Source organism: Lissotriton vulgaris, chromosome 8, assembly GCF_964263255.1.
Source record: "Lissotriton vulgaris chromosome 8, aLisVul1.2, whole genome shotgun sequence".
In the NCBI taxonomy this organism is placed as follows: Eukaryota; Metazoa; Chordata; class Amphibia; order Caudata; family Salamandridae; genus Lissotriton; species Lissotriton vulgaris.
Window position 1 is genome coordinate 1536082270 of NC_141696.1, and position 17308 is coordinate 1536099577.

The 17308-nt window shown below is 47.4% G+C and overlaps 1 protein-coding gene across 1 annotated transcript in view; it reads right to left on the reverse strand.

Annotated features, from left to right (window-relative positions):
* LOC147700308 (uncharacterized) overlaps positions 1–17308 on the reverse strand; it is a 249147-nt gene that overhangs the window by 216338 nt on the left and 15501 nt on the right. The window contains exons 3-4 of the mRNA XM_086935681.1: positions 13664–13774; positions 11920–12084 (exon numbers count right to left, since the gene is read on the reverse strand). Of these exons, the coding sequence (XP_086791807.1) occupies positions 11920–12084; positions 13664–13774 (276 nt within the window). The remainder of the gene's footprint in view (positions 1–11919; positions 12085–13663; positions 13775–17308) is intronic.

A 17308-nucleotide genomic window follows, 5' to 3' on the forward strand; every position in this document is an offset into this window, starting at 1 on the left:
GCTCGCCGTGTATTTTCGCTGTCCGTGTGTGTGTTTCCCGCCCCCTGTTTGTTTCCCGCCCCCTCCCGCTCTCCGTGTATTTTTGCTGTCCGTGTGTGTGTTTCCCGCCCCCTCCCGCTCGTGTGTGCATTTCAGAGCGTCTGTTTCCCGCCCCCCTCCCGCTCGCCGTGTATTTTCGCTGTCCGTGTGTGTTTCCCGCCCCCTGTTTGTTTCCCGCCCCCCCTCCCGCTCTCCGTGTATTTTTGCTGTCCGTGTGTGTGTTTCCCGCCCCCCTCCCGCTCGTGTGTGCATTTCAGAGCAGATACCCGCATCATGGTACGAGTTATGATAATGCTTGTTATAGCTTCATCTCGAGTTGGTCAGTGTCATGTGACGGAGAGAAGCAGGCTCTTAAAAGCCAGGCACAGCCGTCAACCTCTGTGAAAAGCTTTCGGAGGTGTAACAGTTACCTGCTGCCCAGTATACTATGCCAGCACTGGTATTGCACAACTTTAACCTGTTCAAATTGTAGACAACGGCCCTGCCACGGCTTAACAGAAAACCCAATTTAGTTGGAAATGGTATGCGCACTTGCCTCACCAAACATGGCGACACAATCTAGTCATCTCGAGACCTCGATCCTTTACTGTTTCAATTCAAACACTGTCACAGCACTTGCACCACGCACGCATTGTCGCAGGATTTTGACGAAACCTGAGCTAGGTGCGCACGTGCACACGGCTCGTTCCTTCTGTTCTTTCCCTGCCTGGTTTATCTTCTAAAGTCATAAGAAACGGGGCTCCAGCGTAGGGCATACACCGCGGTAAGCATTTGAGCGGAGGACGCTCTATCTGTCTCAGCTAGCGCTGGATTCCCGGTTCCGTCATCAGCACGCACCGGAGACGCTGAGGCTCATGCGCAGTTTTCGGCTTCCTCCTTACCATATGTGCAGTGTGGCTGTGCCGGGCCGTGGGTTGAGGGCAGAGAGACCACAAACCATAATAGCGCAAGCCGGGTAGAGAGCACGAGAAGCCAACAGCGCCGCCGCCATGGGGAAGAAACAGAAAGGAAAGAACGAGGACAGGTAACCACTGTCCAAGTAGATCTCCTCTGACTTTAGCCTCCCTCATCTTGACCGTAGCCTTCCCAATCACCCAAGCTTCGCAGGCAGTGGCAGCCTGTCTGTTCCTCCCTACTGCGTTCGGGGATGATTACATCCTAATGCTTTTAGCACACGTTTGCCTCTCTCTGCTGATCTTTAAGTCCCCACCCTATACGAGGACTATCGACATGCGGCCGAAAAAGTTCATATGAAATATTTAGATTATCCAAGTCCTCATAGGTGACGTAGACACATATGATAGCATTAAATGAATAGAAACCATACGTTACAAATTTGGTTAAAGTAAATCAAGATCTCACTGATAGTGTCCACACTCGTGTTATAAGCGTCGGAAACTGGTATTAAACATCTTGACCGCGGTGTGAAATGAATGATCGTGCACCTTTGAGACCGTTCAGTGTCTAAACCTTGGACCGAGACAAGTGCTTATTATTTTAAGCGGCGTTTTTTTATTGGCAAAGTTGCCTAAACGCAGTGTGATAGGCTCTGGATCTTGTCAGAGTCGTGCATAATCCTGCTCTCGCTTTAAAATGTAATTTTGCTGTCGTAGGAGCGAGCAAATGGACGTCAATTGAACGTGTGCCTGGAACGATTGCTTTATCTTGTTTGGCAGTTATAATATGAGACAGATTTCTTCATGGGGTTAATAATATATAACCATTTGCTGGGTACACAATTATTTGCTGGACTCACTGTTACAATGCCGTCAGCGTCTACAGTGTGCCCGAGAAACAGTTTGTGGGAGAGTGGTTTTGTATGAAAGTAACCAATAGTAAGATTACCAATGTGCAGGTGATATTTGATTTTAGACCTTATGGGGGGGGCTACATTGGCTTAGTGTGACAGCTTTTCCCCCCAGCTCTTTTCATTCATGCTACTAATTATTGTAAAGTCTGACATTCGTGAGATTTTCGATTGAGTGAAGTAAGCCAGACTGTGATGAAGTTGCTGTACGTCTTTTAGGTCTTGCTTGCGCTGTCTTTTTTTTTAACTGACCTCATATACCCTCACTGTCTGGCCCACCCCTTTACTTCCACCCAAAAAATCTTACCCTATATACACTTGCTTCACAGTTTCCACCGTACCATGTACCTCCACCCACCCCGCTCCTGCCATGTGTTTGCCTGCCTCACCGTCTGTACCACCCCTCTACCTCCACCCACCCCTCTCCTGCCCTCGGACCCCACCTGCCTCAGTCTGTTCCACCCCTCTACGTCTTGGGTACCTCTAGCCTCCCCTCAGCCCCACCTCACCTGCCTCGGAGCCTGTGCCTCGCCTCACCTACTCTCCACCTCACCTGCCTCGGAGCCTGAGTGAGAGAAGTTCCATTAATAGGTTGTCGATTTCGCACGATTTACAGCCCTGAGCTGCAAGTATGTGAAATCCTGAAATTCTGGCGCCTAGGATGTGCTTGCAGTTTCTGCTAGAGGTGGACCCCACATTTTAAAGGACAATTTGCATAGCCTGGAAGATTGGATTTTCAGTAGAGAGCGCCATTAAAAGCATGCACTCCAAAAGATCATTAATTTGGGCTTTATATTGCGAGTAGGCTTTACCACTATTGACTAACACAAGCAGTTCAAAAGCATAGCTTTGGCAGTAGCTGGTGAGCTTCCCTCTAACACAGCAGGTGCAGCATAAGTCTAGGGGGAGTGCTTGCTTCCCCGCGCACACAATCGGACAATGCCATTTATTTATGATTTAAAAAAAAAAATGTCATGAGCAATGCCAATAGCTCTACCTTTTAATAATGCCGAGACCATTGCATTGTAAATGCTTGTTTTGTTACTATTTATCGCCCACACGGTGATGGTGCGAGTCCCCACTGCTGTTTGGGGCGGGTTTGCGGGCGTGTAGAAGAAGAGCTTCCTGCCCCGCGGGTGTTAAAGGGGGGAGGAGCCCTTCTCTCTCGCGTGTGCCTCCAGCTGCTACCGAGTACAAACCGGGACCCAGACTCACCTCAAGGTTGATTCACTGCTCCGGCCCGGCCCTCTTGGGACAAAGGAAGGTACTGCAGGGTGTATCTTTAAGTATTCCGGCAGCCTCCTTCACCGATGCAGGGGGTGAAAAGCGGGCTCGTCTGCTGTCTGTGTGTGCTCTGCTGGGGGGGAGTGGGGGCACTTTGCAGGGGTAAGGGGCGACGCCCAAGATATGATCAAGAGATCTGCAGGCACATTCGAATCAATACTAGAGGTACTCACCAAGGATATTAAGAAATGGTTTAGGGTGCCGTCCACATCAGAGAAATATAGTGCAGTGGGTCAATGACTCTGCCAAAAAAATATGCCCTTGTGCACAGATTCCGTTGGGGGAGAATGGAGAGAGGAGAAGGAGGGCAAATGGAAGATTCATATAATAAGTACCAAAGAGCCTAGACATTAAGATCACCTTTTATTGCAGCACCACAAAGCAGCAAGATTGCGCACCATGCACTACTTAACGCACGTAATTGGCACATTTCACTTTCCATATTTCTGCATTTTTCACAAGTTTTTTTATTTTTATTTACCTTGTTTCTGAATATGTTGTAGTTCATTTTATTTTTGTAGCAAACTGGCGAAATTCAACGATCAACAAAAGCAAGTTTAAAAGCAATTAACAAATATGCATACCCCCCATTGTCGAAGAAAGACGTCTGGGACAGCAGGAGGTTCTCTTAGCAGATAACATAAAATATACATCCGTGATATGGCATGGAAATAGCGCCCTTTGCACACACAATATACAGGTGCTTTTAAAACCATATTATATACTTGCAAGCACGGCGCCCCCACCTGAAGTCAGCGCCCGGGGCGGGGGCCCCGGTCGCACCGCCCTCTATACAACCCTTTCTTTGCTTTATCAATACGCATACTGCAGCCCTTTTTAGGTTTTGCCTCGCGCAGCAAAAACCTAATGAGAACTGTAGTGTGGCTTTGGTTCGGCCCTCGTCATTGATTGGCTGGCTCCGTAAACGGAGCCTTGCCATTGGACGAGGGGCCTGTCCGTCAATGCCGGACCAGACACGGGGGCGTTCCCGAGATTCTTTGGCTTTTGCCGACGTCACGCGACGCCGGGAACGCCCCCGTGTCTGGTCCGGCATTGCCGGCACTTCTGCGTCTCTCCTGCCCCGTGACTGGCCGGCCGGCCAATCCTAGCGCGGCCGGCCGGAAGTGCCCGCCCCCCGCAGCCCGGGGGAAGAAGGAGAGGAAGACGGCAAGCAGTATGGCGGCGCCCGCGGGGTTGTGCCCAAGCGATCTCAAATGTATGTAGCAATCCATATTTCTGATGTCCGCTGTCCCACTCAAAATTGTACTGCACCTCGGGTCTTTCTGGGTGGGATCCACCAGAGGAGTGCACCTCCGCTGAACGCTTAGCTGCCTGCCCTGGACGCCCTGGCCGGCCCTACGTCTTGGATCCTGTTCACTCTAGCGCCACGTGCGCCTTGGTTAGTTTCGTATTGCGCCCCTCCCAGCCCCACCCTCCTTTACATTCCAATTAAGACTCGTGTTCGCTTTCAACTGTTATATTTTAAGTTAAATTCAGTAGTCTATTGGAAAACTTCCATAACGACGCGTACGTTTTTGCATTTACCCCGCCCCATTGTTCTGCCAATATTCGAAGTCCTCGGCTTGGTCCCCGAGGCCCTTGAATCACAGCCCTGACTGACATCCGATCCACGAGGAATGACTGCTGACGTGAACCCAGTAGCTACAATGTAACCGCACTGTTACCGTTTGCAAGTACCGTGCTGAGTTGCAGGACCTCTCTCTGTCCTTCCACGCGTCCACAAGACAGAGAATATCCCGCGGGCTCGTGCAAGCAAAATGCACTAATCCCACGGTGTAACGAGAACACGAGAACCCCCAACGTGTGATAGCGTGGCCCGCTCTGTTTGTAACTGATATTCAGCCAGCCCGTGTAAACAATTCTCAGAGCCAACTACATGCGTTCAAAACTGTGATCGTCAACTTTAAAATGAAGCACACTTAAGCCCCCATATGTAAACATACATAATAATATGCAGCTTCCCTACATTTAAACAAAGTCTACATCTCACTCTACGTATATACCTATCCCTCCACATATGCTTATAGAGTACAAAAAAACCACATGTATCTGCTGTGATCTTCAGTTGCACACACGATGTACACACCCATCATACCACATGTACATACAATATATTATATACAGAAACACTCACATTCCCACATACATGTCTCCCTGCATTCATTCTCAATATATAGATTTCTCCAGGTTTAGGCACAATGCACAGAGATGTCTCCAGACCACAAGTAAACACAATATACAGAACTCAACACATGCAGACACATTTTGCAGATCGTATGCAAATCTAGTATACAAAAACCTCCACGATATGTACACACACAGAAAGCTTAACAAGTGCACACAATATAATATACAGATCCCTTAAATGTGTGTACGTGAGACAGAAACCTACATGCATAGACACCCAGACCACATGTAACCTACATGCAGAGGCACCAAGACCACATGTAAACATAATATACAGTAACTTTCACATGTGCACACAGTGATCGCAGGACATGTAATCATAATGTGCAAATTCCGTTCTCCTCCTTGTTTTCTTAATACTTTAGACGCCCCTCGGTGCCCAGGAGAGTCCCTAGGTGTCGACTGTCTGTTTCCAGAGAGTTCCCCTAGTTGTTTTCAGCATCCGTTTCTTTTTCTCAATATTTTCAGATGTCTCTGGTTGCCTGTTTGTCTTCTGTCTACTTCCAGTTAATGTTCCTGTTTCTTCAGTGTCTGTTTTTTGTTTAATCAATACTTCAGATGTTCCTCTGTGCACAGGTGTGTCACTGTAAGTTTCCAGTGTGTGTCCTTATTGATTTTCACTGTCTATTTCTTGCAGTTTGTGTATTTCAGATGTGCTTCTGTGTCGAGCCGTGGCCCTGTCTGTTTGCTGCCTGTCTCCAGTTTATGCACCTGGTTGTCTTTCAGTGCCTGTTCCCTGTTCTCTCTGAACTTCGGATACTTTGTTTCCAGGGGTTTTCCTGTCGGTCAGTTTCTGTGCATGGTCCGTATTCTCCCATGGTCCTATTGCAGATGCCTCCATGGGGCCAAGTGCGTCCCTGCCTGTCCTGACCGTTTCAAGAGTAGGTTTTGAGCTTTCTCTGTGTATTGCAGGTGTCTCTTTGTGCTCGAGTGTCTCCCTCTCTGTCTCCTGGCTGTTTACATTTTATAATCCAGATTGTCTTTCAGTGCCTGCTCCCTCTGCTCTGTATACTCCAGATGTCTCTCTGTGCCCCTGCCTGTCTCTTGCCTGTTCCTAGGTCACGTCCTCGATTGTCAGGGCCTGTTCCTGTACTCTGTATACTCCAGATGTCTCTCTGGGCCCATGCCTGTGTCTTGTCTGTTCCTAGTGCCTGCTCCTTGCACTCTGTATACTCCAGATGACTCTCTGTGCCCATGCCTGTCTCTTGTCTGGTCCTAGTGCCTGCTCGTTGTACTCTATGTACTCCAGATGTCTCTCTGTGCCCATGCCTGTCTCTTGTCTGTTCCTAGTGCCTGCTCCTTGCACTCTGTATACTCCAGATGACTCTCTGTGCCCATGCCTGTCTCTTGTCTGTTCCTATTGCCTGCTCATTGTACTCTATATACTCCAGATGTCACTCTGTGCTCCTGCCTGTCTCTTGCCTGTTCCTAGGTCACGTCCTCGGTTGTCTTTCAGTGTCTATTCTCTGCACTATGAATACTCCAGATGTCTCTCTGTGCCCCTGCCTGTCTCTTGCCTGCTCCTAGGTCACGTCCTCGGTTATCAGGGTCTGTTCCTTGTACTCTGTATACTCCAGATGTCTCTCTTTGCCCATGCCTGTGTCTTGTCTGTTACTTGTGCCTGCTCCTGGTACTCTGTATACTCCAGATGTCTCTCTGTGCCCATGCCTGTCTCTTGTCTGTTCCTAGTGCCTGCTCCTTGTACTCTGTTTACTCCAGATAACTCTCTTTGCCCATGCCTGTGTCTGTGTCTTGTCTGTTACTAGTGCCTGCTCTTTGTACTCTGTTTACTCCACATGTCTTTCTGTGCCCATGCTTGTGTCTTGTCTGTTCCTAGTGCCTGCTCCTTGTACTCTGTATACTCCAGAGAACTCTCTTTGCCCATGCCCGTGTCTTGTCTGTTCCCAGTGCCTGCTCCTTGTACTCTGTATACTCCAGATAACTCTCTTTGCCCATGCCTGTGTCTTGTCTGTTCCTAGTGCCTGCTCCTTGTACTCAGTATACTCCAGATAACTCTCTTTGCCCATGCCTGTGTTTTGTCTGTTCCTAGTGCCTGCTCCCTCTGCTCTGTATACTCCAGATGACTTCTCTGTGCCCCTGCCTGTGTCTTGTCTGTTCCTAGTGCCTGCTCCCTCTGCTCTGTATACTCCAGATGACTTCTCTGTGTATACATGTTGTATGTGGTTGTTTTTAGGGTGTGCAGGCAAAAATGGGGGTAAAATTGGGGTCTGCAGTGCTACACGGTCAGCTCTCCTAGATATCAAGTGTGTATGTTACTGTTTTAAACACATTTTTGGTCTGGCAATAATTGTCAGTATGGAACTAATTAAGTTCTATCAAGCCCTGTGTGTGTTGAGGAGGGCCCCTCAGTGTTAGACATGCTTTTACGGAGGTTTAGGGACCTTGTTGCTTCACTGCTGATTGGGCTCTGAGACGGCCATACTGCCTAGTTGCCTGTTGTGAATGGGTATAAACAATAAACGTCCGATTATGGTGCCGGTTGGACCTATCCCCCCTCAAGAACACAAATAACCTACTGACATTTTCTACCTGAAATAGACCATCTAATTTGGAAAGAACACCCTGTGTCCTTCCTGATTTTATTTTCACCTAGTCACTAATCTCAAACTTATACTCCTTTCTCTCCATGCTCACATTTGTCCCCTTGCCTCCTACACCATTTCAACCTTTCAGCCATGCAGGGACCAATTTAGTACCAGGTAAGCATCACACATCTATTGAAATGGGGGTCGCAGTGTGTAGGGCTTGCAGTGTGTGTGGGGGGGGTCGCAGTGTGTGGGGGGGCTCTGTGTGGGTGTGTGTGGAGGGCTCTGTGTGGGTGTGTGTGGGGGGGAGCTCTGTGTGGGTGTGTGTGTGGGGGGGTCTGTGTGTGTGTGTGTGGGGGGGGCTCTCTGTGGGTGTTTGTGTGTGTCATTTGCGAGAGATAAAGCTAGTTGCATTGTAAATGACAATGCCATTTATTTATGTTTTTAAAAAACACATAAATAAAAATAATGTCAAGAGCAATGCCAATAGCTCTAACTTTAACAAAGGCAAAACCATTGCATTGTAAATGCTTGTTGTACTTCATCCTACAGACCCCTGCTGTCAATAATACTTAATATGTACTCTGTACATATCACACGTCACGGACTGTACTGTCCCAGGCCCCTAAATGGATTGTAAGCCGTAAACTGCAGTTCACACACAGATCACGCAGCAACCTCTCAACCTCCCGAGCTATCCCCCAGGCTTCCCTAAACCTCTTCCCTTTTTTTGTTACTCTTTATCGCCCACACGGTGATGGTGCGAGTCCCCACTGCTGTTTGGGGCGGGTTTGCGGGCGTGTAGAAGGAGAGCTTCCTGCCCCGCGGGTGTTAAAGGGGGGAGGAGCCCTTCTCTCTCGCGTGTGCCTCCAGCTGCTACCGAGTACAAACCGGGACCCAGACTCACCTCAAGGTTGATTCACTGCTCCGGCCCGGCCCTCTTGGGACAAAGGAAGGTACTGCAGGGTGTATCTTTAAGTATTCCGGAAGCCTCCTTCACCGATGCAGGGGGTGAAAAGCGGGCTCGTCTGCTGTCCGTGTGTGCTCTGCTGGGGGGGAGTGGGGGCACTTTGCTGGGGTCAGGGGCGACACCCATGCTTGCTGTAAACACTGGCGACACAATAATAGGGGGAGAAAAAACGGACTGCTCCGGCCCGGCCCTCTTGGGACAAAGGGAGGTACTGCATGGTGTATCTTTAAGTAGCCTCCTTCACCGATGCAGGGGGTGAAAAGCGGGCTCGTCTGCTGTCCGTGTGTGCTCTGCTGGGGGGGGAGTGGGGGCACATTGCAGGGGTCAGGGGCAAGGGGCGACACCCATGCTTGCTGTAAACACTGGCAACACAATAATAGGGTGAGAAAAAATGGCGGCCGCAAGCTTCGGGAATTTTTCTAATTCAGGGGCGTGTTTTGCTGTTCTGAGTGACGGATGACGTCACTGTCTAAAGAACAGCAAAAATGACGCCCCCGAATCCGAAAAAGACGGGGCTTGTTTGAAGTGATGCATCTCTCCTCCAATGGCTGGCCTCCGTTTAGGAAGCCAGCCAATGAAGGAGAGAGAGGGCAGGGAGGCGGGACCTACAGCGCACTAAGAGTCATTAAATCTCCAGCCTAAGTCTGCGCAAGCGCAGCCTTTTAGGCCTCCGACCTAACAAACAGCCTCTGCCCCTCCCAAACCGACCCCCTCTATTGATAGATGTGAGGAAATTGCTTCCTTTTTTTCTGAGAAAATTTCCAAGATTGATCTATCCTTCGCTTTATCCCCCCCCACCACAGAGCTCATCTCCACTCTATGTCCTCCCACCCAAGTCACCTCGGACTCCTTCGCCCCCCCCCCGACTCTATCCCTCTCCAGCACTCCGGTGCCCACCTTGAACATTTCACGTCCTGCCCTCAGCTAAAAAATAACGCATCTTGGCTTCATTTCAACGAGTTACCGAATGAGAAGTCCTCAACATCATCACTAAACTCAAACCCTCCCGTCACACCTTTGACCAGCTCCCCTCAAACCTTGTTCAAGATGTAAAGCACATCATTGTGCCTTATTGGACTACCATCATCAACTCTTCCTTGACCACTGGCTGCGTCCCCTTCTCCCTCCAGCTCAGCCAAATCTCTTCCATCCTCAAAAATCCCAATGCTGATCCTAATGACCTCAACGATTTACGCCCTATCTCAAATCTACCCCTTTTATCCAAATCCCTCAAAAAATGCGCCTTGCTTCAACTGGACAAACACATCAACTCATTTAATCTCTTGGACACACTACAGTCTCAGAATGCAGTACAAATGTGAGAAGATAGCAAGAGTTAAGGCATTTTTATTGCTCACAAAGTAAATGAGCATTAAAAATGCCTTTAAATCGTGTTACGTTTTTCATGAGTGATGTAATATGTAAGGTCATAATCAGTGCATTTTGGGTCCTTAAGTTATAGTTAGCTCAGGTAACTATAAGTGCTGAATTCTATGGATATATATATATATATATATATATATATATATATATAGATATATATATATAGATATATCTTAACAATACTTACCTTAAATAGACTTTCAAGGCATGCATGGTTTTCATACATGTTGTAATGTTGTGCAGCCAACACATATTGGGACGGGAGTGTCCGCTGCATGGTAAAGAAGCATACACCCATGAGTGATGACTGCTTGTGAATCTGGTATCCTGTTATTTTATGGCCCTGGCGTCTCGTTAAAATAGTGTGTGGGCAGAGGCCTAGGCCAGTTCCTGCTAATGTGATGTCCAGTAACTTTTGTGTGACCTGGAGGGGGTACAACTGCCCATTACCTGGGTAAGTCACATAAAGCGGTGGTGGAAGCGTACCAGGTTTAATGGATGATGAGTGTGACTAGACCTTTTTTCTCTATGTCAAGGATAGTGTACTCTACCCTAATTAGTTCTTCCTAAGCACTGCCATTTGGTAGATATTAGAGGTGAGGAATGGACTATAATTTAATCTGTTCAAGGTGAGGCCTGTATTCTTACCTGTCTATAATTATTGCTTCACGACAACAACAAAAGCCAGGTGCAATGATCACACACTTCCTCGTACTCTTGCTTAAGAAAATGGCTGATTGGATCCAACATTATTGCTAGCTTCTGGGAGAGCCATTACATCACACAAAAGCTGCGTGGAAAATAGAAAGTGGAAAATGTGGCAATAGTGGGACCCAAACCACACAACTTGGTTGCAGTTCCAGGTTCTTCATGACCAAGGAAGGGAGTGCTTGCATAGTACTGCTGTACCAAATCAGCATCCCCATAGACCCTAGAAGTCTGTCAGCTTGCTAAAAGGGAAGGGGTGTGCCTGTTCCTGCAAGATGAGAGACTGCCCAGGATGAGTACCTCAGCACGTTCCTGGCTTGTGGAACTGCCAGAGAAAGCGAGGGACTATATGGGACTGAATCCAGTATGTGCTTTGTCTCGAGTTATAAAGAAGCCATTGCAGACTAGGGAAATGTGTTAGCAGTGTAGGGTACCGAAGGATGTAGCATCTCAAAGAAGATTGTAAACAGGATTACAACCCTGTTTCTGATTCCGCTAATTGCACTCTGTGCTAAAAGAACTTTTTATTTTCATTCTAAGGATAAGCACTTGGCTCGAAAATATGTTATAGTGTCTGCTGGTTGCCTGATGAGTTCTGAGCTCTTGCCCCCACACTACATTCTTGAGAAGAAGTTGACTCCTCACCCTCGCTACCCTGAAAATAAAGTACAGAAAAGGAGTACTTGGCCTGTTTGCAGAGCCATAGTAGAAAACCCAGAAAAACGCCAGTTGCAAATGGACTCAATCGCCACAGTTTGGGCCATATAGGCACTGTTAGTGGACCGTCAAATGGGATCTGACACCAAGTAGTTTGTAAATTGTACAAAAACATGTAACATAACCTAATATCATTTCTGTTCATTTTTGGACAGAGTTCAGACTTTACAGTTCCACTGATAAAAAAAACATACACAATTTTGTACAGTTGATGACTTGAGGGTCATTTTTTACAATAATAATTTGAAAACCTCAACCTTCAGATCTGTTCTTCTGACTTTTGCTGAGCGTATCGAGGCTCTCCCTTCTTTGTGTGGCAAACGTATCAGGGCTTTCCCTCTTGTCCGTGTTCCGAGTGTCCGCCAGACACTTGGTGTCCATTCTGTTTATGGAGTACATGTTCAATGCAGACACTGGTCCACCTACAAAAAAATGTATATGATGTCATTCAACCTCAACAAGATTTAGGGTCAGATTTAGAGTTTGGTGGATGAAATGTTGTCCATCAGGGTAGAAGAGGACATTATGTCCACCACCCTTATGGACTGCGGTTCACCAAAGTAGAGCTCACTTGGCCAAGCGGTGAACTCTGTACCTTGACAGGAACTGCCATCACAGCAGTTCCTGTCAAGGTACAAAACGTTTGGTAGACGGCTGCCATCAATTTTGACACACATCCACGCAACTCTTACAAATATTTTGCTTTTTAAACCCAAACTGGGAATTTTTTTATTGAAAAATAAATCACAGATGACCCTCACACCAAGGGAGTTTTTTTCCTGGGTGTGGGTGTCATTGTTTTACCTGGCTGTGAGGAACAGATAAAAAAGACATCACACCGTTCACCTTAAATAGGGAAGAAAGTGTAACACCCTTACTCCAATGGCTCCTACTCTTTCGGGCCACCAAAGGAAGCTCTCTGTCAACAGTGTCAATGGGGCTCCATTAACAGAAAGCGGACAGTCCACCTGTCCTTAAATAGGGTAGGTGGACAGCCAGTTTGTCTGACAGGGTACTCTGTCGACGAAACTCTAAATCACCCTGTTAGTTTCTATGGAGAGCTTATATTTTCCTTTGGAAATGAATATATATGTTCAGGCTGATTACAAGACTCAGAGTACACATTCCATACATTTTGTAACAGTCTATTGTAATATATTTCTTCTTAATTTAAGGGGACAAAAAAGCACAACAAGCGCCTTAAGATAACGAAAACCCTCAAGCAATTGCCATGAATGTAGATTTTACTGTTGAAAAACTCTTCGGGACTGGAACTAACATTGCTGATGGCCCTTCTATTTGTCCAGGCTGTAATTGAATGAAAGGGGCATTGATTTTAGTTCTCAACTTCGTAATCAATCTTTTTAATGCCTTAACTAGCCAATGGTGTCAGCAACATGCTGCAATCCCCTCTCCAATAATTTGCTTCTGTTTCCTCTATTAATAAGGACTTTCCTTTTTCCTGCTGCTCATTGAGGGGTATGCCGTGGGTTACTCATGTTCAGGTGGACAAATGAGTGAAAAGTCGAAGTTCATATCAATGCTCTGCACGAGCCAGTTTGCAAACAAGCAGCTCTTGGGAAGTCACAACCTGGTTTAATCCATACTAGTAATTCAGTGGGCTTCCGTGATTTACTCCTTAGTGCCAAGATGCATACAGGCCTTTGAAGCACGTTAAAATACAATACAAATGTTGTCTAGAACAATTCCAAGCACCCTTATTAGAACTTCAGAATAGTGAACATTTTCACATACCCATGCGGTATTCTCCTGATATTATTCAACATAGTTTGAATTAGGCGGCTCAGTAAACACCAAATCATGCTGTGACGAAAGACAAACAATTCCAACCAGCCCCAACCTCACAGAAAGTGAAATAAGGGGTGTCTTTAAGGAACACTGGTGCTGCTCTATGCTTGTGTTTGGTTGTGCAGTAATGCAAGTTTGTGGCTTCAGGAAAAAGTGTTGTCTAATGAAACGCTTGCACCCTTTCTCACTCACTTGGAGAATGGTTGTCGCTGTGTCTTCCGTCAGAGTCCTCTTCGTCCCCAGAGCACAGACCTTCCATTTGTTTTTCTCTTAATGAAAAGACAGAGCTTGCAATCACAGGACCTGTTAAAATAAAAGGGAACATTTAAATGTTGGGGTTAACAAAAGTCCACTGAATGGCTCTGGAGATGCTACTCCCCAGCATCAAATTCATCAAAGCAAAATATAGCTTTTTGACCCCTGCCTCAGCACATACAAAGATCATGCTTACACAATGGAGGTGCTGTTTGTGACAAGGAGACCCAGAGCAAGGCTCTCCAGCTGTAAGGGCTCACCATGTGCACACTTGGATAAACGTGCCGGCTGTCAGCGCATGGCCGCTACAGCACAGTCAGTGGTGGCAGCAATATAATTCCAGCGGCAGCAAAGACATTTTTTTATCAACTAAGGAGAATGGTCTACAAGTCTATATTGTGCTTTTGAATTAGTGTGCAGCATCTTGCAAGTGGATCCTTCACCAACCCAAGTAGGACCTGATGTCACATGTGTTTATTGAGTGTAGAAGATGAGTCTTTGGAGGGTGTGGGACATAGATGGCCATAGCCACACTGGGATCCATTTAGTATCTGCTACATTTTAGTATTACCTAAGGTGGAGCGCTGGAGGGACAGCCCACACCGCAGATCGCATGGCCCCCAAAGGACGTTTCGTGGATCATTTGCAGTGGATCACACTGAGTTCTGCTAAGGAAAGGTGACAGACGGCACCTTTGAGCTAGGGTGTTTCTCTCTGTCCTTTCCCGGCATGTTACTTTCTGAAAGGGCTATCACACAGGTTTACAAGTTCTTAAGTGGGGCAGACTGCCTGGCCTTTATGCCCTTGGTGCATGTTTCTCCTATACGAAATAAACAAAGGGACAGAACTGCCCAGAACCGGTCTCAGAGCTAACTGTTGGAATACACAACTACTGTCTGCAACATTAGCATAAAGATGGAGCAGAAACCTCCAACCAATGTGCCAAGATTCCTCCACCAGATCCAGGGTCACACACCAGTGTCAACAAGAAACTGCTGTGTGCTCTGCAATTCGGTTAAACACCGCCAACTCCCCTTGCCAGGTTTCGGACCTCAACCTGTGGGAGTTAAACAGCCTGCCAAGAGAAGCTGTGCTCGATCCAGCGTTGACGGAAAGATCTGATTAACTGCTGAAGAGGGGTGTAGGAGGTGCCATAGCATATACCACTGTGGAATATAAAATAACAAGCATGCACATTGCCGGCACCATCTTGCCTAGCAAGAGCCTCTGCGTGCGAGTAAGCGGCAACCATTTTAGACTTCACGGCCATTTCATACTCTGCTGGTCACCTGTGTGTCACCCTGACCTCGCTATCATCCCCCAGTGATCTGACTAAGCCTGAACAAATGTACTGGGGTTGTAAAACCTTGTCATCATGACAAAGCCCCGAAGTCACTTCCCGTGCCAAACCTGTTTGTCCATTCATCCTCCATGCACAGGCAAGACCCTTTGATAACCTCCTTCCCTGCACCTGGCCACTCAATCCGGTCCCAGGCACTAACCGACCCCTGTGGACATTATTTATTACCTACACACGGCAGGGCTTGTTTCACCAACAAAGGGACCTGACTTAATCAATAACCCAAACCCTTCGATCTGACCGATCCCACGTGTTTTTAGATCCTGTCGGAATGTCCAGCTGCGAGATAGCGATCATCTGTATAGGAAATCTTCAAAATTGTTAAGGATTTTACTTCCCCGTCCCTAGGCATCTCTACTCAGTCTCACTCAAAATCTTGGCTGACTGAACTGGCACATTATTTTGTAGATAAAATAACATCTATTCAAGCCTCTCTTGCTATTTACTCTAAACAGCCTCAGGATGCTGCTCCTGGCGTCCTTTCTTCTTCACAACCCACTCTCTGGGAATTCCCGCAGCTGAGCCTTGCTGCTTCATTAGACCTTCTGACAGGCTTGAAGTCGGGCTCTCCTCTAGATCCCTGCCCGGTCTCTTGCCTCAATAAAATAGCCTCTGCGCTAAATGACCCCATCAATTCCATTCTTAATTCCTCACGGTCTTCTGGTGTAGTCCCCCAGGCTTGGAAGAGCGCTCTCATCCTTCCACTCATAAAAAAACCAGCTTTGGATCCCATCATACATGCCAACTACAGGCCTATTTCTCTCCTCCCCGCTCTGGCGAAGGTGGCGGAAAGACATGTGCACAGATCTATCTGATTTCATCGAGAATAACAATCTGTTACACACTACTCAATCTGGGTTTCGTGCGAATTACAGCACAGAGACCGCGCTACTTGAAGTCACCACCGCCATCAGAGAGGTCTTGGATACTGGAGGAAAGGCCATGTTGGTCATGTTGGACCTGTCGGCGGCGTTCGACACCGTTCCCCATGATACCCTCCTAACTCGACTCTGGGATTGTGGTCTCCGGGGGACGGTGTGGAACTGGCTCAAATCATTTCTAGCTAGCCGTCGACAAACGATCTGGGCGCCACCTCACTCCGCAGCTATGGCAACTCTGGAAGTGGGGGTCCCTCAGGGGTCTATTCTTAGCCCCCTGCTCTTTAACATCTTTTGGCCCCCCTTGCAGAGGTTGCGGAGTCGTTCGGCGCTCAGATCGTGTCTTACGCTGACGACACCCAGCTCTTGTTCACATACAGCAGGAATGAGGTGTTCGATGGGATCCGCATCAGAGGCTGCCTAGAAGCAGTCTTTGATTGGTTCAAAAGACACGGCTTAAAATGCAACTCCGACAAATCGGAGCTGCTCTTTTTTGGGTGTGTCTCTGAACCAAACTGGAAAAGTTGGTGGCCACAAGACCTGTTTCCACCTGCTAATGCAAGTACCAAGGCTAAAAATCTTGGTATCATTGTTGACAATGAGTTAACCTTTGGGCCTCAAATATCCTGTCTTTCGGGGAAATGCTTCGGGATCCTGCGGATGCTCAGGAAATTCCTCCCCTTGATTTCTGTGAACCATCGAAGGGTCATTGTTCAAGCACTTGTCGGATCGCGTTTAGACTACGCAAATGCCCTCTACCTAGGACTCCCTAAATATCTCGTGAGGAGACTTCAAGTAGTCCAAAATTCAGCTGCCAGGGCTATTTATGGACTCCCTAGACGAGCTAGTGCCTCTGACTTGTTGAAGGAACTGCACTGGCTTCCTATAGCCAAGAGGGTTCTCTTCAAAAGCCTGACGCTGACCTACAAGGCCCTTCATGACTCAGGCCCTAGGTATATTAGGAAGCGCCTTGCTCTTTACAAGCCGAGCCGAGCTTTGCGATCTGCCTCCTTGTCTAAAATGGTCGTTCCGTCCATCAAGCGAACCGGACAAGGGGGGCGTTCTTTTCATTACCTGGCCCCGCGCGCTTGGAATGAGCTTCCTATTTCTCTTAGACAGGCCCCTAGTGTGATGTCTTTCAGAAAGGCATTAAAAACCTGGCTTTTTACTAGTTAACTTCGCTGTTCCTTTTATTCTGCAGTTATGTTTCCTTTCCTTAAAGGACTTCTTCGCCAAAGCGCTGGGACACTCCTACTGGAGTAGCCGTTGCGCTATAGAAGAACCCAAATAACATAACATAACATAACAATCTGTTACATCTGGGTGGGGGATTATTTGATGGGG